Source organism: Macadamia integrifolia, chromosome 5, assembly GCF_013358625.1.
Source record: "Macadamia integrifolia cultivar HAES 741 chromosome 5, SCU_Mint_v3, whole genome shotgun sequence".
Classification (NCBI taxonomy): Eukaryota; Viridiplantae; Streptophyta; class Magnoliopsida; order Proteales; family Proteaceae; genus Macadamia; species Macadamia integrifolia.
Window position 1 is genome coordinate 33323830 of NC_056561.1, and position 26310 is coordinate 33350139.

A 26310-nucleotide genomic window follows, 5' to 3' on the forward strand; every position below is an offset into this window, starting at 1 on the left:
AAAAAAAAAAACCATACGTGAGTTTAATCAACTATACCCATTATGAAAGCTCATATTATGAGATTTAATAAAATAAACCCATTATGTAAGTCCATCTTTTCCTTGTTTAAACCCATTAAAATGCTTTTGATTAAATGAAACCATAAGCCTAATATGAAAATCAATCTATTTTCTTTGTTTCATCCCATTAAGGGGTTATTGTATAAATAGAAAGAGAAATAAGAAATCAGAAACACTTTTTTCATTGTTTCTATTATCGGATTATTTATTTATATTTTGAATATGCTTCTCTTTATGCTTTATTTTTTATTCGATTAATAATGGAGATGGTTTCTTTGCACTCTCTAGTTAAGTCTGTGCATATTTCATGGATTATACATCTATTTCTACTTATGCTCTCTATTTTCAACTAAATTTCTATGAATTTTAGAATACTATTTATGATAGAAATAGATAGAAATATGTCTTGTTTATGTCTTTATGCATTATTTTAGAATACCTATGATGCTTGGATGATAATTTATGTTAAATTTAAATTGAAAGTGTATAATTCTCAAACTTAAATGAGTTTAGGGCATCAATGATTATGTGATTAAGTTGAATGGGAGTATCCATAGGTACACATTTTTCTTGATCTTAATAATTATATACGTTTAGCTTTAAACATAATTGTATTACACATTCAATTTAAATTTTAAATTTTAGGGTCTTATGATGATCGTTATGTAACAATCAAGATAGAATGAGAATATAAGCAGGTATTCATTCTTGATTGACTGCGTTGATCCACATATGATAGTTTAATGGTTAAATAGGATGAGAATATCCACAGATATACATCTTATTTGATCATTTTGATGACTTAAATATTTTGCCTTAATGATGTCTTCCATTTAATGTAAAGTAAAACACTAGCATGTTACTATCTCGATCCCACAGGATAGATTGTAATGATGCAATAGATTGCTTTTCTAGAATTTTAATATTCTATTACTGAAACTCAAAGCATGATAATTGATAAACATGTATTATTTACTCTTATTCATAAGTTTAACACCTATTCCTATTTCGAATAACATGCCACTTCTGAATGAATCAAACTTTAATGACTGGCATAAAGAACTAATTTATTACTTTGCTGCCATGGATCATGATTATGCCTTGCGTAATGAGAAACTTGTTGCTCTCATTGATGACAACACTAATGATGAGGTTACACATGATTGGTGGGAGCGTTCCAATCGTCTTTACCTTTTATGTATCATGAAGACGATTAGCAAGACTATCAAAAACTCCATACCAACTTCTGAAAATGTAAAGGAATACCTAACTAATATAAAGAACCGTTTTGTTACTGCTGATAAATCTTTAGCTGAGACTTTAATGACCAAACTAGTAACAGTGTGGATACTGGTACTAATGGGATAAGGGACCATATCTTTGAAATGGCAAGTATCTGTGTACAACTAAAACCTCTCGAATTGATAATGAATGAAGGTTGCCTTGTCTAAATCATTATGACTTCACTTCCTCCTCATTTTGGAGCATTCAAGATCCATTATAATACAAATAAAGATAAGTGGACTCTGAATGAACTTCAGAGTATGTGCGTCTAAGAGGAAAGGAGATTGAATGACGAGGAAGGTCAGGTGATCAATTTTGTATCCAACCAGAATAAAAGGAAGAGATGAAATTTTAAGAAGAAAAATGCATCAAAGAAAACCTCAAATCCAAAGTCTGATGACAAGGAAAAGAAAACTGACAAGTTGAAGTGTTTCTTCTGTAAAAAAGTAGGACACCTTCAGAATGATTGTTAGAAATGCAAGACTTGATTTGAAAAGACGGGTAATGATTCTATCCTAGTATGTTTTCAAACCAATCTTATTGATGTTCCTTGTAATATTTAGTGGATTGATTCAGAAGCAACTGTTCATATTTCTAATTCTATGCAGGCCTTTCTTACAACTCGAAAATTAAATCAAAGTAAGAGCGTCGTCTACATAGGAAATCGGTAAGAGTATGAAGTTCGATCCATTGGCATTTATAGACTCATTTTGGACACCAGATTCCAGTTGGACCTTATGGATACTCTTTATGTTCTTTCTATTTTTAGAAATTTTGTTTCATTATCGAGACTTGATTATGAAGGTTTTAAGTTTAATTTTGGTGATAACGTTGTAAACGTTTTTAAAGACACCAATCTAGTTTGTACTGGATATTTATGTGATAGTCTTTATAAACATAATTTGGATTCTAATTTTTCTAAATCCATTCTTGCCCTGCATATTAATGTTGGATCCAAATATAAATCCAACAATGATAATTCCTCATCCCTATGGCATAGACATTTAGGTCATATTTTCATACCTAAAATGGAGAGGTTAGTGAAGCATCAAATACTGTCAAATCTAGACTTCACTGACTTCACCACTTGTATAGATTGTATTAAAGGTAAGCAATCTAAGACAAATAAAGTTACTTCCAAAAGGACCAATTCACTTATGGAATTGATACACACTGACATTTGTGGCCACTTTGATCCTTATATAACTAGTGAAAAATATTTCATCACATTCATTAATGATTATTCACGATACTGTTATGTCTACTTATTAAAAGAAAAATCTGTCGCTTTGAATGCTTTTAAAGTGTTTTGTGCTGAAGTAGAAAACAAGTTAGACAGAAATATCAAAACTGTGAGATCTGATAGAGAGGGAGAATATTATGATAGACATACTGATGTAGGACAAAGTGAATGACCATTTGCCCGATTTCTTAAGTTGAAGGGTATAACCCCTGAATACACAACTCCTAGTATACTTGAACAAAATGGGGTTGCAGAAAGACGCAATCATACCATCACAGAAATTGTACGTAGCATGATGAGCAACTCCTCATTGCCTGAATTCTTGTGGAGCGAAGCATTAAAGATAGCTGTGTATATCTTGAACCGAGTTCCTAGTAATTTAGTTCCTAAAACTCCTTATGAGTTATAAAATGGAAGGAAACCTAGTTTAGGGTGTTTACATGTATGGGGATGTCCTACTGAAGCTAGATTGTACAATCCACATGAAAGAAAAGTTGACCATAAAATCATAAGTTGTTGTTTTATTGGTTATTGTTAATGGCAAAGGATTACAAGTTTTATGCACCCACACACAGTACTAGAATTGTGAAAACTCGAACTGCTAGATCTTAAAGAATGGTAACATTAGTGGGTGTGAGAAATCACGTAATGTGGTATTTGAAGAACATCACATTTCCTTACCAACTTATGTACATTGTAATAATATTATTGTTCCACGAATGATTGTTCATAATGATTTTGTGAAACAACAAACTATAGAAAATGTACATATTCATCATGATGATGTTGTCCCACATGTGACTATTGAAAATGATCATATGGAACAACAAACTATTGAAGATGTATCATTCCATGATGTAGTTACCACTGATAATACTATGAATGTTTCTCAATAGGAAATTCAAGGAAGACCTCAGAGGGTTAGGAGGTTTTCTATTCCAAATGACTATATAGTATATCTCCAAGAATCAGAGTTCGATATTAAAATCAAGAATGACCCATTAACCTTTTCACAGGCCATAAACAATAATGATTCTCTTAAATGGGTAGATGCCATAAAAGATGAGATGAAGTTCATGAGTGACAATGATGTCTGGGATTTCATTCAATTACCAACAGGCTTTAAGGCGATTGATTGTAAATAGAAATTTAAAACCAAACATGACTCGAAGGGTAATATTGAGAGACATAAAGCTAGACCAGTTGCAAAGGGATTCACTCAGAAAGAAGGCATTGATTATGATGAAACTTTCTCTCCTGTCTCTAAGAAGGATTCTTTGAGAATCATAGTGGCATTAGTGGCTCATTATGATCTAGAGCTTCACCAAATGGATGTGAAAACTGTATTCTTTAATGGGGATTTAGATGAGAAAGTCTACATAAATCAACTTAAGAGATTTAGTGAACAAGAAAAAGAAAATCTAGTGTGTAAACTTAAGAAATCTATATACGGACTTAAACAAGCTTCCAGACAGTGGTATAGTAAATTTAATCAGATCATTGTTTCCTTTAGATTTGTTGAGAACACCTTTGACAGGTGTATATATCTGAAACTTAGTGGGAGTAGGTTTATATTTCTGGTCCTATATGTGGATGATATTTTACTTGCTATTAATGATTTTGGTTTGTTAAGTGATACAAAGACCTTTCTCTCTAAGAACTTTGAAATAAAAGATATGGGTTTAGTCTCTTTCGTTATCGACATTGAGATATTTTGTAATAGATCTCACCGGATACTTGGGCTATCACAGAAAACCTATATTAACAAAGTTTTAGAAAGATATAGCATAATGAATTGCAAACTAGGTGTTTCCCCTATTATCAAAAGAGATAAGTTCAGCCTAAATCAATGCCTAAAGAATGATCTAGAAAGAGCACAAATGAAGGATATTCCCTATTCTTCCGCAGTAGGCAGTCTTATATATGCAACGACTTGTACTCGTCTAGACATTAGTTTTGTTGTTGGTATTTTAGGCAGATATGTGAGTGATCTTGGCATGGATTATTGGGTTGCAGCAAAGGTGATGAGATATTTAAAAGGGACTAGGAAGTACATGCTTACTTACAGAGCATCTGATCAGTTGGAAGTGATCGGATATTCAGACTCTGATTATGCAGGATGCTTTGATAGTAGGAAGTCTAAATCATGATACATCTTTTTACTTGCTGGTGGGGCAATTTCTTGGAAGTCCAAAAAATAGATTTGTGTCTCTACTTCTATTATAGAAGCAGAGTTTGTGGCATGCTTTGAGGTCACATCTATGGCAATTTGGTTATAAAACTTTATCTCAGGACTTTGGCTTGTCGACACCATTTCAAATCCGCTGAGAATGTATTGCGACAATATTGCTGCCGTATATTACTTCAAGAATGACAAGCATTCAAGTAGAGCGAAGTATATTGGAGTAAAATATAATTTTGTGAAGGAATCAGTTCAAAAACAAGAAGTGTCTATTACACACATCAAGACAAATCTGATGATTACTGATCCTATGACCAAAGCATTAGCGCCTAAACATTTTACAGATCTTGTAATGCACATGGGTTTATGTAAAGTTTGATGTAATGGTCATATTATGTTAGACACTTTTACTTATTTATTTAAATGATCATGATATTTGTTATTTCTAAATATTTCTCACTTTATTATTGTGTGTACACATTTTATTTAATATATGTGAGATATTATGTTGGATCATTTAGTTATAGATTTTTCTAGTATATTTCCTCTTTTTGCACCTGTTTGGATAATGTTACTAGTGTTGTGACTATGAAAGGGAGTATATCGTTATATGATGTATAACCGTCATGATCTACATTAGTAGTTTTGTTTAAATATGGTATTATGATGACATAAAGTTGATGGGTTTACTTTCAAATATTGCAGTATGATGTTGGAATCCAAATTATATTTGAGATTGTTATTATGGGGTTATATGGTTCAAGTGAGAGATTGTAGGAATATTCTCTAAAATATTCTTAATTATTGTCCCATATACTAATTAGGTAATTGATCGATATTAATCTCTTAGAATTGGATTCCAAATAGGAAGCCCACTTCTCGTCTAATTAAGGAAAAGAGTCCTACCTTATTTGGCACACCTTGATGGGAGGGTGCATAAATTATATTAAATAAGGCTCTAAGTCCTCCTTCTACCTTAACATTACTTTCATTATTGGCTCTATCACCAAGAGAGCATTAAGGGGAGCTAATGGGAGAAACCTAGAGAATCTATTGTATTCGTACTTGGATTTACAGAAGGATATAATGACGGCGAATTCTTTATAGTCGATGGTGAACGGTATGCGTCGACCCTTATAGTTTAATTTTGTGATTCAATGATTGTATGACAAGATCCTATTGTTATTATATAGTTGGAATAACATCCTTCAGAGGAGTTTCCTTCTATGCATCTTCCCTCTTCAGATCTACAACCTCATTTTTCTGAATCTTCTGGTTCAAGGTAATGTCAATCAATTTCTCCCCCTTCTTCAAGTTCATCAAAGAAAATGCATCTGATTAATCCCTGAAATCTTTGAGACAATGACAACTTGTCACTTCCCTTGTTTCGCTGCATAAACAATTTGATTCTGCAACTCGGTTCCACTTTTAAAACGTTCTACTTAATTCCCTGATCTCCACCTCCATCTCCTTGAGCTTCTACTCATTTTCTATATGCTCTGCTTCCATTTTTGCCTTTGGTTTCCATCTGAACTTCCTTAAGCAAGTCTTAGACATAGTTGCAAAGCTGCCCCATAAGGACATGTGGTTGAGGCTGAACTGCCTTTTGCATATGCGTGTGGTTGAACGAGACGACAAGAGACCGAACGTGACATGGGTGGTTATGCTTCTAACCTAGTCAAGCAAAGTGAATATGAAAGCTCTAGAACCGTTGTTGTATGTCTCATTGTCTTGAACTTGAAGGTTGTGAAAAGAAAAAGAAAAACTCAAATAAAGGGAGAGGGCGTTGATAAGGTGAGAAGATTGAGGTGTGAGGATAGGCGAGAGGCAAGGGTTCCACTCTGGAGACGATGTGATAAAGAATTAAACACCAGGTGTTCGATGAAATTGCTGAACCAGTACCTACAACTTGTATGAAAGGTTATAGATGAGAGATCATGCATATTGAAAAAAAATTACTTAAAATTTTTCCTTTTTAATCAAACAAATAGTGGAAAACTATTCAACATGTATAATTTTACATGTAAATTTGTTCATGTAAAATTTTTAGATAAATTTTTACACCAAAACAAACGAAGCCAGGAAACATTGAAGATTGAACTCACTTGATTCCCATCTTGGCAAAGACGAGTTCACATTGGAAATATTTTCCTTGACCTTTCCCTCCAAAATACCCAGGATGAAAGGAACCTATACCAATCGAGACGGTAAAGGCTCAAGCTTATCGGTATAACTTGATTCAATCCAAGAAACAAAGAAGATGAAGATGATGAACTTGGGCGAGGATGAGGTTGCAAGGAAGGGAAGGGTGGGATGGGTTTATGTGTTCACAAAAGGAGAAACACGAAGAAGATGAAGAGGGACATAACAGGGTCAAAAGTGTTTTCTTCAGTTCTAATTAACGGTGTTTAGCTTTAGTGGTACGATTGATATATTCAGAAAATTAGGGTGATATGTGATACAAGGCTTTAAATCACAGGTGATACAAGATTTTTTTTTTTTTTTTTTTAAATTGACTTATGGATCTTGCACAAAAGGTTAATTTTATTGATTTTCAATATTTTACTGAATAAAGAATGAAACAATGGCAAAAAAATGAAGATGATACATGAATCATGGGCCAAATTGACTGATTCGACTGCTCTTTCATAGCCCTATGCTATCAATTTATTGGGAAATGAAAAAGATACAAATTTTCAAGAACTTACCCAAATTACACGATTTTTAAGATATCAACCTTCAACAACATGAGATTATGGGTATTAAAACTTGACCCAAACTGATGAACTGACCAAACTGAATCGATATGAACTTACTGAATCATGTTACAGGCTGAGGTTTTGTGAGATTAAAACCAAATCGAATCACATTGAAACTGATAAGATATCAAATCAAACCTAAAAAATAGGATCAAACCAATATAACCCAATACAAACCCAAAATTCATAATTTTTTTTTTAAATTTTAAACTTATCAATAAATTTACATGATTCTCCCAAAAAAAAATAATTTACATGATAAACTGAAACCAAACCAATAAAAAATCGAAATTAAACTGAAAAGTCTGAAATCAATGCATCGTTCTAGGTTCATGTTTCGATTTCACTCATCTCACACCGAAACCGGTCCAAACCAACCGATCGAGACCCTTACTGCGAGCTTGCAAATTCCAGTGCTGAGAGAAGCCAGAAAGTGTCATTACTAGTAGTACGCTGCAAGATTGAAACTTGAAACTACTGCTTCTTTAATGTCGCCGATGATCATTCCTGCGTTCTTCAGGGACAACCACCACTCATTTGGTTCTTCCAATCTAAAGGGTAATGCTGGTTCACATTCCGGAGAGTCTCTTTCTGGTAATTTTATCTAAGTTCGACAATTTCTTAAGAGATCGGAGCAAATCTTGAAAACTTAGCTTGATGCTGCGTTGAATTTGCTCCCTATTCTAGGTTTTACTCTCTCTACAGTATTTCCAAGATGAAAGGGTGCCTCTAAGAGATCGGAGCAGACCTTGTTCAAGTGTTTTTTGAATTAGTTGCTCCAGGAATTCTACCGGACTCCATCGCTTACATGTTTTTGATCCAATTTGGGCAGGTGGAAAGAAGCTAAATTTTTTTTTTTTTTCCGATGATATGGTGGTCCATGGAATTTGTCCAGAGATCAACATTGTCCTGAATGGTCTTTGCAAAGATGGAAGGTAAGTGGAGGCGCTTGAATGTTTTGGCGGATTCTACCAGGTTACATTATCATTCTTAAATCATTTTTTGTCGATATTTTCTACCTCCCCGGCATTTCATGGGGTTCTTGTTGGTAACAATAAAAAGAACATTCGTGGATTGCTTGAGCCTTCAGTTCCTCCAATCCTCTCTGTTCCCATTGAATTTATGAACATTAGAACACATAATTGAGTAAATATAATAATAATAATACTTATAAATTGAAGTTTTTATCACCACTAATTGAAACTATAGAAACATCCTATTTTTTTCTGATAGATCATTTAGATAATTGCTATTAGTATGAAAACCCTCACTGATGAACTCTACTAAGGTTTGGTTCAGCTACTTCTTGATCTATTCATACTAGTAAAATGGTTCCCCCAAAATATCAGGGAACTCCCACGACATCTGGCTATCTTGATCCAATATTGCCTTCACGAATGAATTATTAGTCAACATAGATTCGCCAAAGACATTGCTGGCTTCCCCTCCGACTGCTCCTGGATAACTCTGCCCTATGTCATTTGATGCACCCCAGTCCATGTCTCCTACAACACAGAAATTATTGATAGTTTCTCCACCGGTTAATTGGCTTTGCTGCATCCCACCATGTACCTCTGTTAGGCTTGAAGAACCAGCTGATGACAACCCATGAACGTATTGTTGTTGCTGTTGTTGTTGACCGGGAGGAAGAGACACGTCTTCTAGAAGGAATTCATTCCAACTGAATTGAGCGGATGGTGTAGTTTGAGGTGGAGGTGACTGTGGGCAAGGAAAGGATGGTGGTGAACTCACTTGTATGGCAGTAGAAGATGATGATGATGATGATGAAGATGATCCTTCACTAAAGAAAGTGGGTTGGGTGACTTCTTGATTGCTGCAGTTCGTCACTTCTTTAAGTAGTTTTATGGCCTGAAGCTGACCCAGAAGGTCCCAGGAGTAGTAGTTATTGCTAATGCTGTCTGACTGTCCATCTTCAATTGGTTCCATCATTGGAGTCCTTATCACTCCCATTGAATGGCTTGTGATATCAGAGATGCCACTTGCTGAAGATGCTTCTGGTTTGGATGTGAATGCATTCCTCAAGTCTCTATTAAGGGAACTAACTGCTTTCGGGAGACCACCAATGTTCCCATAGTCAGTCAGGATTTCGGAGAAGGGTTTGTGGGTCACAGGATCAATTCCCATGTCATAGAGCTTCTTCCTCAACTTAGTGTTCCAGAAGTTTTTAACATCATTGTCGGTTCTTCCTGGCAACTGGGCTGCTATTAGAGACCACCTGCACCAACGTAGCACTCCAAATTTTTTTTGAGAGAGAATCATTATCCTTGCTTCAGTAACAAACAGGCTATATTATATAGTTGTTACACTACACATCATGTGAAGTTAAGTTTGTTATAACCTTCTCAGACATGAATGACAAGTTTTTCTTGCTTCTCAAATGCCATGCTTAAGGAGGAAATATAACGGTTGTCAGTAGCATTCTTGTGGCCCAACTACTTATCCATCAGAACATTTTTATTTGCTGCAGCTCTTGGGGGTGGTTCTTTAACTATAACTGTTAGCCTGCTTTTAATAAAATCACATAACTAACCTAATACAAAGAGGTGATCTGGGTGAAAGGAGATATAGTAAACCATCAAGAAAATAAATCCCTATTAGTCAGAAAATTAGGGGGATTTGTCACTCCATTAGATGTTTGACCTTTTGTGTTTTGGCTAATTCAAGTGGTGTCTTATGCAGTAATTAGCAATTACTGTTTAGCTTGGATATAATTCTGAACGGTGCTTCTAAATGGCTGCAGTCCCTTTCACCATACTCCTGAACAGAAGCTATTGTTTTTTGGGTGAGGCTAGATGAATAAAAAAGAAGCTATGCTTCTAAGGGTTTACCAAGAAAAAAGTTATAAAATCTTGGAAAAAAAGAGAGAGGAACCACCACATCAGAAACCCAAAAATTCTACCCTTCGCCCATTTCTGACATTCTTCTTTGCTTCTCTGAGATGAAAACTACAAAATCTCAACCCAATTCTACTAATAATTAAAAAGAAATTACGAACAACATTAGCACTAGGGCAGGAAAGGACAAAGAAGGATAAAATGCAGTACCATGGAAGAAAGGAGGAAAAGAAACAAGAAAAATAATAATTCCAGAAAATAATGGAGAGGTAGAAGTAATCCACCTGCTTCCAATGGCTTTATGAAGTTTGACAATCAAGTTCTCTTCTTGGGGTGTGAAGCTATCATGCTTCAGATCAGGTCTTAGGTAATTAGTCCACCTAAGCCTACAACTCTTCCCGCATCGTTTTAGTCCTATAGAACTCAGATCACACAACCATGAATCCACTTTAGTTAGGTAAAACTAGATTACGAATTGTGGACGTCCAAAAACTCTTTGTATTTGATGCAATCCATATAAAGATTGAAGACCTCCTAACCTGCTTTCTTTGGCACTGATGTCCAGTTACCTGTACCATACATTGATACATATGCAAGTATCTTTGCATCCTCCTCTGCAGTCCAAAGGCCCCTTTTCACATTTGACTTGTCGCAACATGGCGGTCTCCCCATCTTACCCGATGATTAGAAACCTAAGATAAGGTTTGAGAAGGAAACAGATGTGGTGATGATGCAATTTCAGAACTCCTTACAAGTACTGATGAGTACAGGAGGAGGAAGATGGGTTTAAACGCTTACAAGTTTGGAAGCATGAAAAGCATGGGGGATCACTCCAATTTAACTATAACTGCACAATTAGCGTCATCCTCTCAAGAACGATTTGAGATGAAATATCAAATAGTAATGCTTCTCCTTCCAACCCTCACACCTCATATGCTTTGCTCCCAAGAGCATTGAGTCAGGTTCAAGATGGGTGAATTATTTGGTTAAGTGTTGATCTAACCAAGCTTATTACTTTATAGGGGCTATTTATATTAATTGGTGTGTATATGTTGTGTGTTATTGAAGGGAGGTCTTCTTAACTAGTGAGTAATCAGAACACTGAAAGCACCCATTAATTTTAACCATAGATTAGACTATGGAAACATGTAAGGTAGTAAATTCTGTTGCAGCTTTTAACATCCAGTTTGCATGAACGGTAGAGCATGTAGTTTACATTGGCCAAACTGTTGGTGCTGTCATTACAGTGATAAGGCTATAAAATGTTGCAATGTAGGATAATATACGGTTACTGTAAGCTCTAGTATCAACTTAGTTTCAGACTTTAAGAAGTATTATAATGCCATTTATACTGTTATTATTATTTCTGAAAGAAAATGTTGAATATTGCTACCATCTCAATGTCTTTAGATAAGTCCTCCAGCATTACTGGTTCTTTTTTATCATTAAAATCAAACTATCCATTTAGAATTTTGATGTATTACAAATCAGATGATAGGTAGAAGGTGGCATCTATTTTGCAAGCCACAACCAGCAGGGATCAGAATTCTATCTCCTCTGATTTGTTAGCTGATGCAACTATGAGCTTGGCCAAATAGGATATAATTAGGCTTCATCATTCAGATTTCTTTGGTTGGTTACAGACCAAGGTGAGATGGCTGAGAGGTTTGTCCTAATTTCGGTTGAACCCCTTGACCAGCCTGTGTACTGGATCATGCATCTTAAAAGGGTTGTGACCTGATTCTGAAGGCAGAGTGGTCGAAGGATGCTCTAGATATAAGGTGATCTCCTTGGCCGTGGTACTTTCAGGAACTGGGTTACCTGAGTCCTTTGCAAGCTCCAACTTTCCCAGATCCATCCAAGTCGTGAATAAGGACTTGCTGGGGGGTCACACAATAGAAAGATGTGTCCTATAAATGGATCATTCGTTCTTATCCAAGTCCATCACTAGAAACTTTCATGTTTGGGTGCCACAATTTAACCCTCCACCTCATAACACCCCGCTCCAAAGGTGAAGGCGGGATCCAATCCCAAGACATGGTGACAAATATGTAAACCCTCATCCAGAATCACTCTACAAAGGCTCAGTTTTACAATTTACTTGAAATACAGAATTCAGTACAATGGTTCCCCAAAATTGTAAGGAAACTCCCATGAAATCTGACTGTCTTGGTTGAATATCGCCTCCATAAAGGAATTATTGAAAGACAAAGAGCCGTTGAAGATATTTCTGGATTCACCTCCAACTTTTCCTGGATAACTTTCACCTTTGTTGTTGAATGAGTCATAACCCACTTGTTCTACACTAACATTTTTACCACCATCATCCATTAAGTTGCATGTTTGTATCTCATCTTTTACTTGTGTTTTGCTTGATGAGCCGGTTGACATTCCTTGAAAGTCTGGTTGTTCCTGCCTCTGTTGTTGATCAGGAGGAAGAAAGGGGTCTTTTAATAAGAATTCATTCCAACTGAATGGAGGGTCTGGTGTAGTCTGAAGCAGAGAGGTTCTTTGCAAGCAAAGGGTAGTGGCCAGTTCACCTGCATGGCAGTAGCAGTGGAAGATGATGATGAAGAGCCTTCACCGAAGAAGAAATGTGGATGGATGGTTTCTTCGTTGGTGCAGCTTGTGACTTCTTTAACTAGTCTCATGGCCTGAAACTGATCTTGAAGGTCCCATGAGTAGTTATTGTTACTTCTTTCGCCGATTTAGTGGCCATTTTGAACTGATTCCATCATTGGGGTCCTTATTGCCACCGTTGAATGGCTCATAAGACTTGAAACACTTTCCTCTAGGACTGAAGATACTTCTGATTTTGACATGAATGTATTTCTTAAGTCTCTATCAAAGGAACCAATTTGGGTTATAGCTTTTAGGAGATGAGCAATATTATCATATTCAGTGAGGATCTGGTTGAAAGGTTTGTGGGTCACAGGATCTATTCCCATTTCCAAGAGTTTCTTCTTCAGCTTCGTGTTCCGGTAGTTCTTGACATCATTGTCAGTTCTTCCTGGCAAATGGGCTGCTATTTGAGACCACCTGCACCAAATAAGTCGTGGAAATTCTGTTAGACACAGAGGGGTAGTTGTATCCTAGCATTAGTAACAGAAAAAGGTTATTCAGTCCTGTATTCCTCTATATCATAGAAAGTTGAGTTTGTTATGATCAGCTAGGTCATGGGTGACACAAAATTCTCCTGCTTCCCAAATGGCATGTTTAATAAGGAGGAAATATATGTTGGTGCGAAGTATCAACCATTCACGCTATCCGGCATACTTCAAAAGAGTTCAGTGGGAAGTTTCTGTCATGAACTTGGAAGAAAACGTAGTAGCAGAGGAGACTTGAAGGTAGCAGCAAGATATATCCTTCCTTTCAGTAAATGAGATTCTAGAAAACAAGTAAAAGAATCTCAATCAAATTATTCTACTTTCTTCATGGAGGAAGGTACAAGAATATATATATATATATATATTAAGTAAATTATTTTAAGAACCCATATTAAGATTTAAGCAATCCACCTCCTCCCTATGGCTGCATGAAGGTTAATAATCAACATCTCTTCTTCGGAAGTGAATCTATCATGCTTGAGATCAGGCCTCAGGTAATTAGGCCACCGAAGCCTTCAGCTCTTTGCACATCTTTTTAGACCTGTAGAATTCAAATCTCACATACATTAATCCACATTTAAAAAGATATTTGGATTACATTGAACAACCTTGGCTGTTTAATCCAATTCATATAAAAAAGTTATGGAAAACTTCTAACCTGCTTTCTTTGGTGCTAATGTCCAGTTACTTGTTCCATGTTCAGACACACAAGCAATCATCTTTGCATCCTCCTCTGCAGTCCAAAGCCCCTTCTTCCCATTCAATTTATCACAACAGGGTGTTCTCCCCATCTCATCCAGTTATATAAATTTCATCAATAAATCAAGGAAAAAGAATGAGGAAGGAGACAGATATGATGCTGATGCAACTTCAGACCTGTTTAAAGTACTGCGGCAGATGAGAAGAGGACGACGGTTTTAACCATTACAAGTTTGGAGGTGAGAAATGCAAGGGGCTTACTCCATTTTAACTACTAATTGCATGATTATGTCATCTTCTCAAGGAAACGGTTTGAGATGGAATATCAAATAGTGATACTTCATAAGCCTTGAATTTTTATTTTTATTTTATTTTTATTTTATTTTTAAGTTGGGTGAATTATTTTTTTTGGGGGGGGGGGGGTTGTTTACATTAATCAGTATCTCTTGTCAATGAGGAGGTTCTTATAAACTAGGGATAATCACAAGGGAGAAGTCTTATCAACTTCAAGATAGAGTGGTGATTCTGTTGCAGTTAATTAACACCATGTTTGCACGAAGATGCTGTTCAGACTTGGGAAACCACCTTACCATGCTTCAGTAGTCATTTTTCTTTAACGAGAAAAAGAAAATTCAGCAGTCATTTCTTGGTGAGGACTAATAGTGGAGGAAGTGTTCATTTCTTGGGATAGATTCTGGCTGATTCATCAGAATCGGTCCATCCCCGATTCCTTGTTTTGAAACGCTGGTCAGGACTCAGGCAACCCACCTAAACTTAACTTATATGAGATCATCCGATTGGTTTGGTTAATCTTGTGTCTGGAGATATATCAGATGGAAGCCCCCCCACCTCTCTCTCTCTCTCTCTTTCTCCTGTTTCATGAAAGAACACTATACACATGATCCTCATGTAAGAGGAGAGGGACGCCCTTTCTCTCTCAACTGTTTTATGTATGCACCATACACATGATCCACCTGTGAGAGAGAGAGAGAGAGAGAGAGAGAGGCATCAGCTGGGTTGGCCCTACGACAACCCTATCCTCCATGTGAACAGTGTTGACCCATACTGATATGATCTAGACCCTGATGTTTCTAATAACAGAATCCTAACAATCCAGAAGAACCAAAATTTCCAGCTTTTCCCTGATAAGCATTACAGAAGTACAACACTGAAAGAGCTAACAGTATACTAGTATACTCTATTTGAAGTGGGGAAAATCTTGAAAAGATCAGGCAGAGATGGAATTGTTAATCATCAGGAATCAAAACTTAACATGGAGAAAGAGGCTTTCCACACAGCCCTCTGTTCCCAGAGAAAGAACTACTCGGGAAATCACTCAAAGGTCTGCCATCTGGTATTCTTCCCACAAGAAGGTTATCTGACAAATCCAATTCTCTAAGCGCCCTCAGCTTCAGAAACCCATTTGGTATCTGACCTGTAAACCTGTTCCTCTGCAACTTCAGCTTTTCTAACGAGCTTAAATTGGCCAGAGACTCTGGCAATTCATAACCCAACTTATTGTAGCTCAAATCCAAGCTCTTCATTGACACCAGTCTCCCTACAGAACCCGGCAGTCGGCCTGTCAAGTAATTATGCGACAAATTGAGAAACTTTATCTGACACTGTGGCCCTGTTCCAATTTGCTCAATATCACCGGAGAAGCCATTATCAGAAAGATCAATGTAGGTCAGTGATCCTTCAGAGAACCTGCTTACAATCTCAAAGATACCATCAATTGGTCCTGATAACTTGTTTGAATGTAGATCAAGCACAGCCAAGTCGTGCAACCTCGTTACTGTGATGGGAATCTTTGAAACTAGTGAATTACTGGACAGGTTCAATGAGTAGAGCCGAGTGAGACTCCCCAGCCACTCTGGTATAATGCCAGTAAGATGGTTGAATGAGAAGTCCAGTTCCAGTAATGGACTGGGAGTTGTTCGCAAGATTTCTGGAAAATCACCCTGAATTCCGGCACCAGCAAGAAAGATCCGGCAGAGCGATGGCATTCCCCCAAGCCATTTGGGAATGGAAGAGAGATTTAATACATTGAAGGACAGATCAAGTGTTTGAAGGTTATGGAGGGAAGACATCTCACTGGGCAATGGTCCTTCAATCAAATTGTTAGAAATACTTAGAAACATTAGCTGAGAAAGTCGATTGATCGAGCTTGGGATCTGACCAGCTAACCTGTTTCCATCCAGATAGATCTCTGTAACTGCCGATAGATTCCCCAAACTGGAAGGGATAGATCCTTCAAGCCCATTGTTAGCTAGTGAAACCCTTTGCAGGGAAACCAGATTCCCAATGTTGGATGGTATGCTTCCTGTGAGATGATTGTCATGGAGCCTCAGGAAGCCTAGTAATGGCATTTCACCAGAACTTGATGGGAATGGAATCTCCCCCTCGAGCAAGTTCGTATCCAAGTACAAAACTGAGATGGTAGTTAAGTTAGTTATTGACAGTGGCAGTTTCCCACTAAGAAGATTATCTGAAAGATCAAGCTCTTCCAAGACTTGTAATGCACCTATCTTCTCTGGTATATGCCCTGTTAAGGAATTACCATGAAAATCCAGACTCACTAGATTTGTTAAGTTTGAAAGAGACTCTGGAATGGGACCTGAAAGCTCATTTGAGTATAATAGAAGTTTACTGAGATTTTGAAGCATCCCAATGCTTACAGGAATTGATCCAGATAAGAGGTTCTCATGCAAGTGTATCTCTTCTAGTCTGGATAGCTTACCGATGCTTTCTGGGACTGGGCCAGTTAGATTGTTGGTGTAGAGATAGAGTTTTCGGAGCCCTGGAAGATGAAAACCGATCGATGATGGGATGGTTCCAGCGAGACTGATGAGTCCACCGAGGTCAAGGACTTCAAGAGAGCTGAGAAGTGTTATGGAAGGAGATAACCAGCCTTCCATCTGGGTTTGAGCAATGAAATCACTGGTGGATAAGAAGCCGGGGAGTCGGATTTCTGCCACCCTTCCAGTCCTGTTGTTGCAATACACCCCATCCCATTTGCAGCAATGTTGGCCAACCCACTTCTCTAGTCGACCGGAAGTGTCGATGTGAATTGCAGCCTTGAAACTAGTCAGGCCTATTAGATCTTGTGAGTTGCACCCCTTGCCTAATATCCTCTTGCACTCTATGGTGGGAATGAAGATTATGATCACAAGAATCCACAAGAGCTTGTTGCCCATAATTGTCTGCTAAGTGGTTCTTCCTCAGGTGATCTCTCTCTCTCTCTCTCGCTCTCTCTCTCTCTCTCTCTCTCTCTCTCTCTCTTCTGTGATATGAAAAGAACAGATATGAAGGAATAAACTGGGTTGGAAATAAACCAGATGGAGAAAAAAAGGAGATGGTCAAAATCATGGTTTGCTTCCACTTTTCCTCTGCAAAGCGATTTCTTACTCTCTCTCTCTCTCTCTCTCTCTCTCTCTCTCTTGTGAAATGATGGTTAAAGAACAGAAATGAAGGAATAAACTGGGTCGGCAATAAACCAATCATGGTTTGCTTTCACTTTTCCTTTTCTCCTTTCCCTTTTATAGTGTGTCGTGCTGAAAGAACAATTCTGTCTTAATGATGATAATAGTATTGCACCTTGTGGTGCTTCATGTCAAGGAAACAAGAAAAGTTGAAAGGCCTGCATTGCCTCTTTCAATATTCTGACTTGTCCATCATCTAAGACATGTTCAAGAATCTCTTTTAACAGTTTAAAAATATGATTAGATAAATTGAACTTACAATCCTTGATCTTGGGTACTGACCAGATGGTTAAAAGTAAATAAATAAGCTTTCATTTGAAGCTGCAGTCAGTGAACAACAGTCTTTAACTATAAAGATACCCTTACCCAGTGATGGTGGGAGACTTTCAAGGCCAATCTACCTTTCACTTTGCAGATCACAAGAACCTTAGCAATCTGATCTTAACAGTAAGAAAAAGAGGCATTTCATGGAGGATAGCAATTGAATGGTCCAAACAGTGCATCCGGGCTCACACTTCAGGGAGTTTGAATCCCGTCCCCACGTGGGGATGGTGGGGACTGATCTCACACCCTCCATATGGTGTGGGTCTATGGAGGATGGAGATCTATCCCCCACCCGTCGCAGCATGGGGAGCTGATCTGGACTCCACTTAGGCTCTTGATCTCTCTATGCTCTTTATCTATCTATAAACAATAGATGAAAACCTATGCCATCAAGTCATATCAGACCAACTTACAGAAACTGGAAAATGGAAAAAGACCCAGTTTCTCATTCATGGTGAAGAAAGAATCTCCTCAACATGGAGATCTGACCCTGTAAATGATATAGGAATCCAATCACATGCCACATCAATAGTGGTGAAAGGAATTTTCCTTCTCCACGAGTGAAGGAAAACATAATCCAAGGAAAAATGTTCATGTTCTATACGAGGACTGACGATGCATGGAAAGAAAATGTGCAGCAACAAATACACAAAATCGGAACCATGGAAGTGGAAAAAGAAAAAATAGGTAAAACTTGTGGATCTAAATCTCTGATCACATGCAGCATATGGCATGGGACAGGGGTCCTTGCCCACTTCCTAGTCCCAAACAGGGCAGATCTCTATGGTGATGAAGACTACCAGAGCTAGTTTCAGCACAGCTGGATTGGGCGCCAGATTTGCCTTATATGGAGACCTATCAGATCATAAGCTTATATCCTTATCCATTTTCATCATAGGCACTTTTTATTTCATTTCAGGAATCACTTCATACATGGACTATGTTCTCATAGGCAGAAAGAGCTCTCATCTTGCAAATCAAAAAGTTAAATCTGCCAGCCACTTACGATTGAGGTTATATACAGTAAGGAAGTAATCCCAACGCAACATACAAACTCTAGGATGAAGAATCGCTATGACTAGCAAACGTTGCAACTTCTCCTACAAAATCCATTGGAGTCTCCAGAGCCCACCATATATTTTGGATTCTTATCACACTCCCCAGCTGCAGCCCATCGGGGGCAATTCTCATTTTCATCAACACAATCTCCACTTCCAAAGTGCTTTGTAAATTCGAAGGACCTTACGTGAATCCATTTTGTTGCAGACCACTTCTCCCCCTCAATTACAGGACAGCTCCCATGCAAGCTCAATGGATCAGTTGTTGCATCAGGATGAAGGCTGAAGAACAGCAATGTGTCACCTTTCTTTGGTTTCACTGCAAATGGACTCATGCAGGAGTTAGCGGATATAGTAACATGATTCTGAAACCAGATGGCTCCTCACCAATTTTTAATGACATGACACTCTGAGATGGTATAATGAAAACTAAGATGAAAAAACAAATGTATTTGCAAAGAACACAATAATTCGTTCCGATATTCTTGTTTTTGTGCACTTCTATCCTCATTGCTCATTTAGGCTATCTTTCAATTAGCAAAGAGCATCTTTAATATAGGCCCTCTTTCTTGACATCTTTAATATAGGCCCTCTTCTTCTTTTTACAGACCTAAATCTAAAGAAAAATAGAAGTTCTGGAATCTTGTCTCGGTTACAAGGACTGACATTTTCAGGCATGTCCCCAGTTATTCATGCTTGATATTGCTGGGCATTTTCCCCTTATGCATTATGATTTATAACTTTGACAAAACAAATCCACAGAATACATTTCTATCAATTTATCCACAGCTAGGTTATTTCAAGCCTTATCATCATTTTCTTTCTTTTGGATGAATTTCAAGCTTGTATGCCATTAGTGTACTCTTAATTTACAATTTTTTTAGGGCGAAAGAACCCTGTCGGTCTGGCGTAGGGTATGCCAGACGCACCGGCCAATGGGAGGGTGTGTGCGAGCATCTTCAGCACACAGCAGAGGAGCAGCGTGGTCTTCTCGTGCCCGCACTAGTCTGGGTGTTTCCTGCACTAGACTGGCAGGTTTCTTTTTCCCTTTTTTTTTTTTTTTTTTTTTTTTTTTAATTTATTTCTCAAACGTAGGCAAATTGAAGAGATTTTCAATTTCAGCAAAGAGTTCCAGAACATTAGATGGGGAATTAGCACATCCACGAGAAATTGTTTGGACCTCAAGGCTGAATAACAATACCTGCATAACCACTTTTTGCACATTCAGACCAGGAATCATCCTTAGGTTGAACCATTTTACCCTGCGTATAGAAATTGTTGTCAATCAAATGAAACAAAACAGAGAAAGAATACCCCACACATACACCACATCACAACCCAAAGAAAAAAAAGGGGGGGGGGGTGGAAGGTAAGGGTTGGGGATGCCACCAGGACATGCCTACCTCCGAGTTGGGGAATACAGTCTCCCCACCCTTCTCAACATCAGATAAGTACATGAGTACTGTTGCAACTCGATGGCCTCCAAGTGCTTGATTGGCCTTGTCATGAAAATAATCGAAATGTGGTTCATACTTCTGGCCATTTTCGTAGTGCAAAATTTGCATCGACTCCCCATTTTCTGTTGATCACAGCTTAAGGGTAAGACAAGATGAAATATCCTCTTGCAGGGATGGGGGTTAGAAGAAGAAAAAGAAATGTAGTATAGAATCACCTTCAGGAAGGAAGGTCCAAGCAGCAATCCTTGCCTCAACTCTTTTCACTACTTCATCCTACAGAAGCAGAAGGTTGGACAAATAAACTTTCAAGCTTTCAAAATTTTAGAGCCGTGTCAACTATCAACAAAAAATGTAGGACAAGAAAAGATGGCCTGATGATACCAACTAAAACAGAAAGCAGAGGCAATGACAACATTCCAGTCAGTATTTCATCAGATTAAAATAGGAAAAGGGGGGGGGGGGACTTAGAAGGTTACTGCGATACATCAGCTTCATCAGGGATGGGCAGCACCATTCTCACAAAGATCAAAGAAAAGCATTCCTAGAATCCAATCATTGACTGTCCACCACATGGTGCTTCAGGAATTCCCTTTGCTTGAAAGGGGCAGATTTTTGGATGTTGAATAAGCTTGACGTTGATGTGAAACCAGTATGAGATCACAAAATACTCAAGAATTAAGAGAAAATGGCCACGTTTCCTCATACACCCACTTGACAAATCCCCCAGCCCCTAAACAAATATGCTGTATTTAAGAGGCATGCCACTACCACAAAGGCCCTTGCAGCTAACCAGTACAGGGTTATCAAGATAAAACTGAAAACAGCCAAAGATCGTGTATCATATATCTAATGATCTTTTTTTTTGCTAAATAATCTAATGATCTCTTTTACATCCCTTTCAAACATCCCTTTCAAATTTCCCTGTTGATTTCCCCATTATCCTTGTTAATTTCTGTCGCTCAGCACAAAGCCACAGAAAATATATTTCCTCTCCCTCTCTTTTTTCTGGAGTGATAAAACGAAATAATCATGTTAACAAACAGGAGGAGATATCCACCTATACAAACAGGCTGCTGAGAAATCCAGACAGGAGCATAAGAATGAAGCAAGAAGAGAAATAAAGATCTGATCCAACTCCTATTGACCTGAGAACATCAACTCAGGTTTCTTTTTCATGATAATATTGCAGTAAAGATATCTAAGCAATCCATCTTAACCTATTGATGTCAACCATATAGTGATATATTTACAAAAGCTCTGATTTCCACTCTACTGCTCTACTCTAATTCAATTTTCTCAAATAAGTTTTTTATTCACCGATCCTGATTTCTCCTCTTGCTACTGGCAAAAAGTATGGTTCATTGTAGCTATGTCATGTTTGCTGACTCATAATCCAACTGCTGGTTGATAAGGAAACAGATTCTCCCGATCAAATTGTCATCATTGGTAATAACAAATATATACTTATTCTCCAAGTAGAAAATATCCTCAAGAAGGTTATTATCTCCCTACCCCCAGAACAACAAAAAGAGGAAGAAAAGAAAAAGGAATAGGAATAGGAGTAGGAATGGGAGAGGGTACCTGGTGCAAATACAAACTATAAGCAACTGGCTTATTGCCTATAGCATCCAAACTCCTCACGGTTGATAAATACAGCCTCTCATCTCAAATAATTTCACGTTTATTAAAGTAAGGCCTTGGGAGTTTTGACATCACCATAACTCTTCAAAGTTGAAAGTTCACTGTTCAGTTCTTCAATTATCCAATAGAACAGGATATTATGCACTCATACAACATCAACTCAACTCAATTCAGCCTTATCCCGACTATATGGGGCCGGCTACATGGATCCTTTCCCTCCAATCAGCTCTATTCAAAGACATATATGGATTTCCTCACAATTTTAGTTTCTTTTTTCAGGAAAGTTTCAATTACCTCCTCCCATAACTTCATAGTATGACTTATAAATTTTATGCCTTTATAGTTATTACATCTTTGAATATTCCCTCATTTTTATAAATTCGAACCACAATGCTTCTCCTCCATTTAGTACTTTTATCCTCCTTAAAGCTTATTTTACTTCAGGCACCATAATTTTGTATATCAAAGACTTTTGGTTTCTTGACGGCGAATGCAACCTTATAGAACACTATTACTTGTATCGTCTTCACTTAAAAAGTTGCAGAGATAGTTTTTCCATCTTTATTTTAATATCCTCATCACTTATTAATACCATCTTCACTTTTAATGCATCCAACATGGTTGGAATCTCTCCCTTTCCATCATTTTAGCTATTTTATAGATGTCTTTTTGACCTTCCTTCGTACTCAAATTGTTATAAAGATTCTTATATTTCTTACTCCTGGATTTTTTCCACAATCTTCTTATCTTCATTTCTAGCAAATTTACCCTTGCCTTCTTGTCACTGCTACTGGGTGCCAAAGCGGTGCATCGCTTATAGGGGACACCCTAGCTAACCCTTGCCCACTATTCGCTACACCCAGTGTAGCGAGTCACTTCCAAGGAATGCCCTAGCATAAGATAAAAATATAAGGTTCTAAGATCCATGCAAAAAGGTTTGGCTAATGTTTAATCATAGTGCCAGCTGCCCACCTAACGAACCAACCCTCATCCTTTATCCGGGCTTGGGACCAGCACTCCTGTAACATCACTTATTTCATATTAAAAGTAAGTTCTCTATCCTAAGATGATCCAAAACAGGGACAAATAATGCAACCATATCAATGCCAAAACAATTTCCTCTTTTAAGGCTGAGGTTGAGACTGATTACCAGGGCTCACGGTTGAGATATAGAACAAAATCTACTAAGAGATGACGCAAATATTGGAACAGAATTATCATTCGATTCATTGACCCTCGAAAAAAGAAATAATAAAAATTCTGTTGTTGGTCAGGTTCAAATCTGAACATTTTTTCTTATTATAGTCTCAAGTTCCTTTTACAAAAAAAAAAAAAATGGAGAATATAGCTCTTCACAGTCTCATGCCATGAATCAAATCTGATAGCTTGCTGTCACATTTTATGACAAAGGAGAGTCCTCTCTCTTATCCTTAATAATCAATCCTATATCAGGTTCATGATATCCTTAGTAATCAATCTTACATCAGCCTCATGATAACAATTATTGATGTATCATAACAGGTAAGAACTTGTCAACAACAACACTTGATAGAAACCTCATCAGTGCTTGGACAAAATTTCAATGGGAATAAGTGAAATAAGGCCTTAGTGAAAGAGAAATTTCATGTTGACTTTGGCCACTAAGTGGGATAACGCCTCCAGGCCTAATGGCTCTTCACTATTTTTCTCTTTTTATAAGTAGAGGAAACCACAAGGAAAAATATTATGCAACAAGTGATTCATTATTTCATCATCAGTTAGTAAAAGCCGGTTACGCTTCCACTCAATTTGCATAATATGTGAGATAAGAAGCCCTATTAAGTGAATTCCTTCCAAGTCCCTCATTCTGAAGGGGAGATGCTTAAAGCTACAACAGCCTTTCACAGTTAGAAATGATTGTGCTCAAGAAGGTTAACAGGAAACTGGAAAATCTGAAGTCACAAAGCTCTGTGAGATGTTCCTTTCCAATCAATGTACTGGTGGTCTAACATTGCGAGCCGAGTCTAGTCCTAGTCAGCGGAGATAGAAATGAGAAAGTTAATAATATCACCATCAAATACTTCTCTCCCCGCACGAGTGAATAAGATGAGCCACAAATTTCAGAAATCCCCACCCCTTCTATGGCAGGATAACTTTCACCAATTTACTCCCTCTTGTGGCAAGGTACATTGGTTGAATAATCAAAGTTTATTGCTTGAATGATTCAGCTGAACCTATTGAAGGGAATAATAGCTACCTGCCTATTGAAGGGGATAATAGCTACCTGGCTCCCCCCCCCCTTCCAAAACCCTACAATCCACCCAGACGTGCCAATGTTAAATGAGTCATCGTTTCTGCAACATTTCTATCGATTAGAGCATGGAGCTTCCCCTATTCCCTTGTAGTAACATTTGGCTATAGCATAAGGATTACTTCCCCCACGGCTTTGTGAGTGTTACAAAAAACAGAGGGCATGATTTCAGTCCCAAAATCAAAGAATATGGCAAAACGACGCCTCGAAGATAAGAGGGTAAACCACTGACCTGTGCCTTACTAAGAAACATGCCAGAGCTCGTCCGCACTTCGCTCATGATACTCTTCCCCGAATCATTATCCGCGACCATCGATTTCTCCAGCTTATCTCTCGCCTACCCCCCAAACGATCAAACAACAAATTCAATCAAATAATATTTTCTGACCGAGATCCAAGATAGACAGGGGGGTGTAAAAGAAGAGAGAAAAAAATTCGTCTCATACCAGATTAATGAGGTGGTCACACTCCTCTGCTGACAGAAATCCCTCATATAAAAAAGCCCTGCAGAGCTCCAAACAATGGCAATTTAAAGAACTCAGTAACCAAGTTCAATCCGAATTAAACGAAGACAAGGAAATAGAGGTTTAAGAAAGAGGAAAAGAAGACCTGGGATGCCAAGATAGTTGGGTGACCCTTGTGGGGTCAAAACCGGCGAAAGGAGCACCATTCTTGAATTGAAGAACCGATCCACCTCTGAAAATAATAGGAAAATGAAATGTGAATCCTCCATACGCACAGAGAAAGAGAAATATTGAAAAATTGAGAGAAGAAGGGCTACATTTTATTTTCGTTCAACCATTTTGGTACTCGAAGGGATGCGTGAGAGAAGGTGGGGAATGAGAAGAGAAAGATGAACGCCAGAGGAAGGAAAACACGAAAAGCCATTAAAATTGGTCTGTGGTCACTGTCGTTGGGAGGGTTGGAGGGTTGGTAGTGGTGGTGCCTGCCTTTGGAGAAGAGGAAGGAGAGGGCACCGGAGGATTCCTATGGTCTCCTATAGAAGGTAGTAGAACAAAGTCCACGCGGAAGGAAGTTTTCCGTTTACGCTTTTCTACAATTCCACTTTCAAAGTCTTTGACTCGTGACAACCAAGGGGCCAAGGGGGCAAGGGGCGCCCATTGGATTTGAGATCTCTGTGAGTCTGTGTATACTCCGCTACCTTCTCGAACATTCTTCATGCACCCTTTCCATGGTTTAAAAAATCAGTACGGAACGGTTCGGTTAGTATCGGATTGGAATGGTATCGCCATGATTGATCCTTAATTCTGGCCTCCTTGATCCCATTCCACCTCTACGGATTCAAGGGTAAATGTGGCATAAAAAATGATTGAAAAAAATTAAAACAAGGGTAGATCTGTCCGTTAAGACTTGATCTAGTCTATTCGGTGAAGAGAAAATCTCTTTATTCATTTAATTTAATCTTTTGAATGAATTAAGAAGGGCATTTCGAACTTATGAACAATATAGTGAGGGAGATTCATGATGAATCTAGAGATGATCATAATAGTAAATCATCATTGGTGTGGGTGAAAGAAAACTTAATCTAACGCAAGACATATTAAAATGTGTGAGAGGGTTCCCAATGTAGATGGTGTGAGAAGAATCGCTTACACGATGACTCCAATCATGGCATTAGAAATAGTTTCATCAACAATGAACCCACTTGACCGGGGAAGAGAGTAAGTGTCAATGTACGATTCACAAACTCAAAATGTGATAGGGCATCGGAAAACATCCCCACACTATCGGTGTTGGGATCTTTTTCCCTTAAAAATTACAAACCTACAAATAGTTTTTCATGTGAATAAAGGCGGTGTGTACATACGTGAAAGTCTACTTTATACATCTTTACATGAGAGAGGGTGT

General features: G+C 37.8%; 3 protein-coding genes, 1 long non-coding RNA gene and 1 pseudogene across 5 annotated transcripts; all 5 read right to left on the reverse strand.

Annotated features, from left to right (window-relative positions):
* The window catches only part of LOC122078024, a 10282-nt pseudogene extending 2314 nt beyond the window's left edge, over positions 1 to 7968 (reverse strand).
* Positions 7969 to 8848: 880 nt separating this feature from the next.
* On the reverse strand, positions 8849 to 11055 carry LOC122078025 (transcription factor MYB35-like). Its single transcript, XM_042643901.1, has 3 exons — positions 10923 to 11055; positions 10668 to 10797; positions 8849 to 9764 (listed from the first exon to the last, which is right to left on the reverse strand). The coding sequence occupies exons 1-3, from the start codon at positions 11053 to 11055 to the stop codon at positions 8849 to 8851; spliced, it is 1179 nt and encodes a 392-aa protein (XP_042499835.1).
* A 1397-nt stretch (positions 11056 to 12452) lies between these two features.
* Positions 12453 to 14593, reverse strand: LOC122079332. Its single transcript, XR_006140415.1, has 2 exons — positions 14149 to 14593; positions 12453 to 14031 (listed from the first exon to the last, which is right to left on the reverse strand). It is a non-coding gene; the product is annotated as an uncharacterized LOC122079332 (long non-coding RNA).
* A 712-nt stretch (positions 14594 to 15305) lies between these two features.
* Positions 15306 to 17607, reverse strand: LOC122079331 (leucine-rich repeat receptor-like serine/threonine-protein kinase At1g17230). Of its 2 annotated transcripts, XM_042645714.1 has the most exons (2): positions 16930 to 17607; positions 15306 to 16734 (listed from the first exon to the last, which is right to left on the reverse strand). In XM_042645714.1, the coding sequence occupies exons 1-2, from the start codon at positions 17384 to 17386 to the stop codon at positions 15458 to 15460; spliced, it is 1734 nt and encodes a 577-aa protein (XP_042501648.1). In that variant the 5' UTR covers positions 17387 to 17607; the 3' UTR covers positions 15306 to 15457. The 2 variants fall into 2 exon arrangements, with proteins under 2 accessions (XP_042501648.1, XP_042501647.1); XM_042645713.1 differs by having other exon boundaries at positions 15306 to 17606.
* A 1274-nt stretch (positions 17608 to 18881) lies between these two features.
* LOC122080211 (probable prolyl 4-hydroxylase 7) lies at positions 18882 to 25518 on the reverse strand. The gene is made up of 8 exons (XM_042647127.1): positions 25223 to 25518; positions 25051 to 25137; positions 24888 to 24945; positions 24674 to 24778; positions 20726 to 20783; positions 20457 to 20632; positions 20255 to 20315; positions 18882 to 19372 (listed from the first exon to the last, which is right to left on the reverse strand). Exons 1-8 carry the CDS (start codon positions 25327 to 25329, stop codon positions 19074 to 19076), a joined length of 951 nt encoding a protein of 316 aa, XP_042503061.1. The 5' UTR covers positions 25330 to 25518; the 3' UTR covers positions 18882 to 19073.
* Positions 25519 to 26310: the final 792 nt, after the last annotated feature.

Excerpts from the sequence above, each read along its gene's own strand:
- LOC122078025 (XM_042643901.1), bottom strand. The coding sequence starts at position 11,055 with ATGGGGAGACCGCCATGTTGCGACAAGTCAAATGTGAAAAGGGGCCTT. Across the intron at positions 10,798-10,922 it reads ATCAGTGCCAAAGAAAGCAG|GACTAAAACGATGCGGGAAG; the intron begins GTTAGGAGGTCT and ends TGAGTTCTATAG. Across the intron at positions 9,765-10,667 it reads CATAAAGCCATTGGAAGCAG|GTGGTCTCTAATAGCAGCCC; the intron begins GTGGATTACTTC and ends ACGTTGGTGCAG.
- LOC122079331 (XM_042645713.1), bottom strand. The coding sequence starts at position 17,386 with ATGGGCAACAAGCTCTTGTGGATTCTTGTGATCATAATCTTCATTCCC.
- LOC122080211 (XM_042647127.1), bottom strand. The coding sequence starts at position 25,329 with ATGGCTTTTCGTGTTTTCCTTCCTCTGGCGTTCATCTTTCTCTTCTCA. Across the intron at positions 20,316-20,456 it reads CTGTATTCCCCAACTCGGAG|GGTAAAATGGTTCAACCTAA; the intron begins GTAGGCATGTCC and ends TTCTATACGCAG. Across the intron at positions 19,373-20,254 it reads TGCAAAAAGTGGTTATGCAG|TGAAACCAAAGAAAGGTGAC; the intron begins GTATTGTTATTC and ends GTCCATTTGCAG.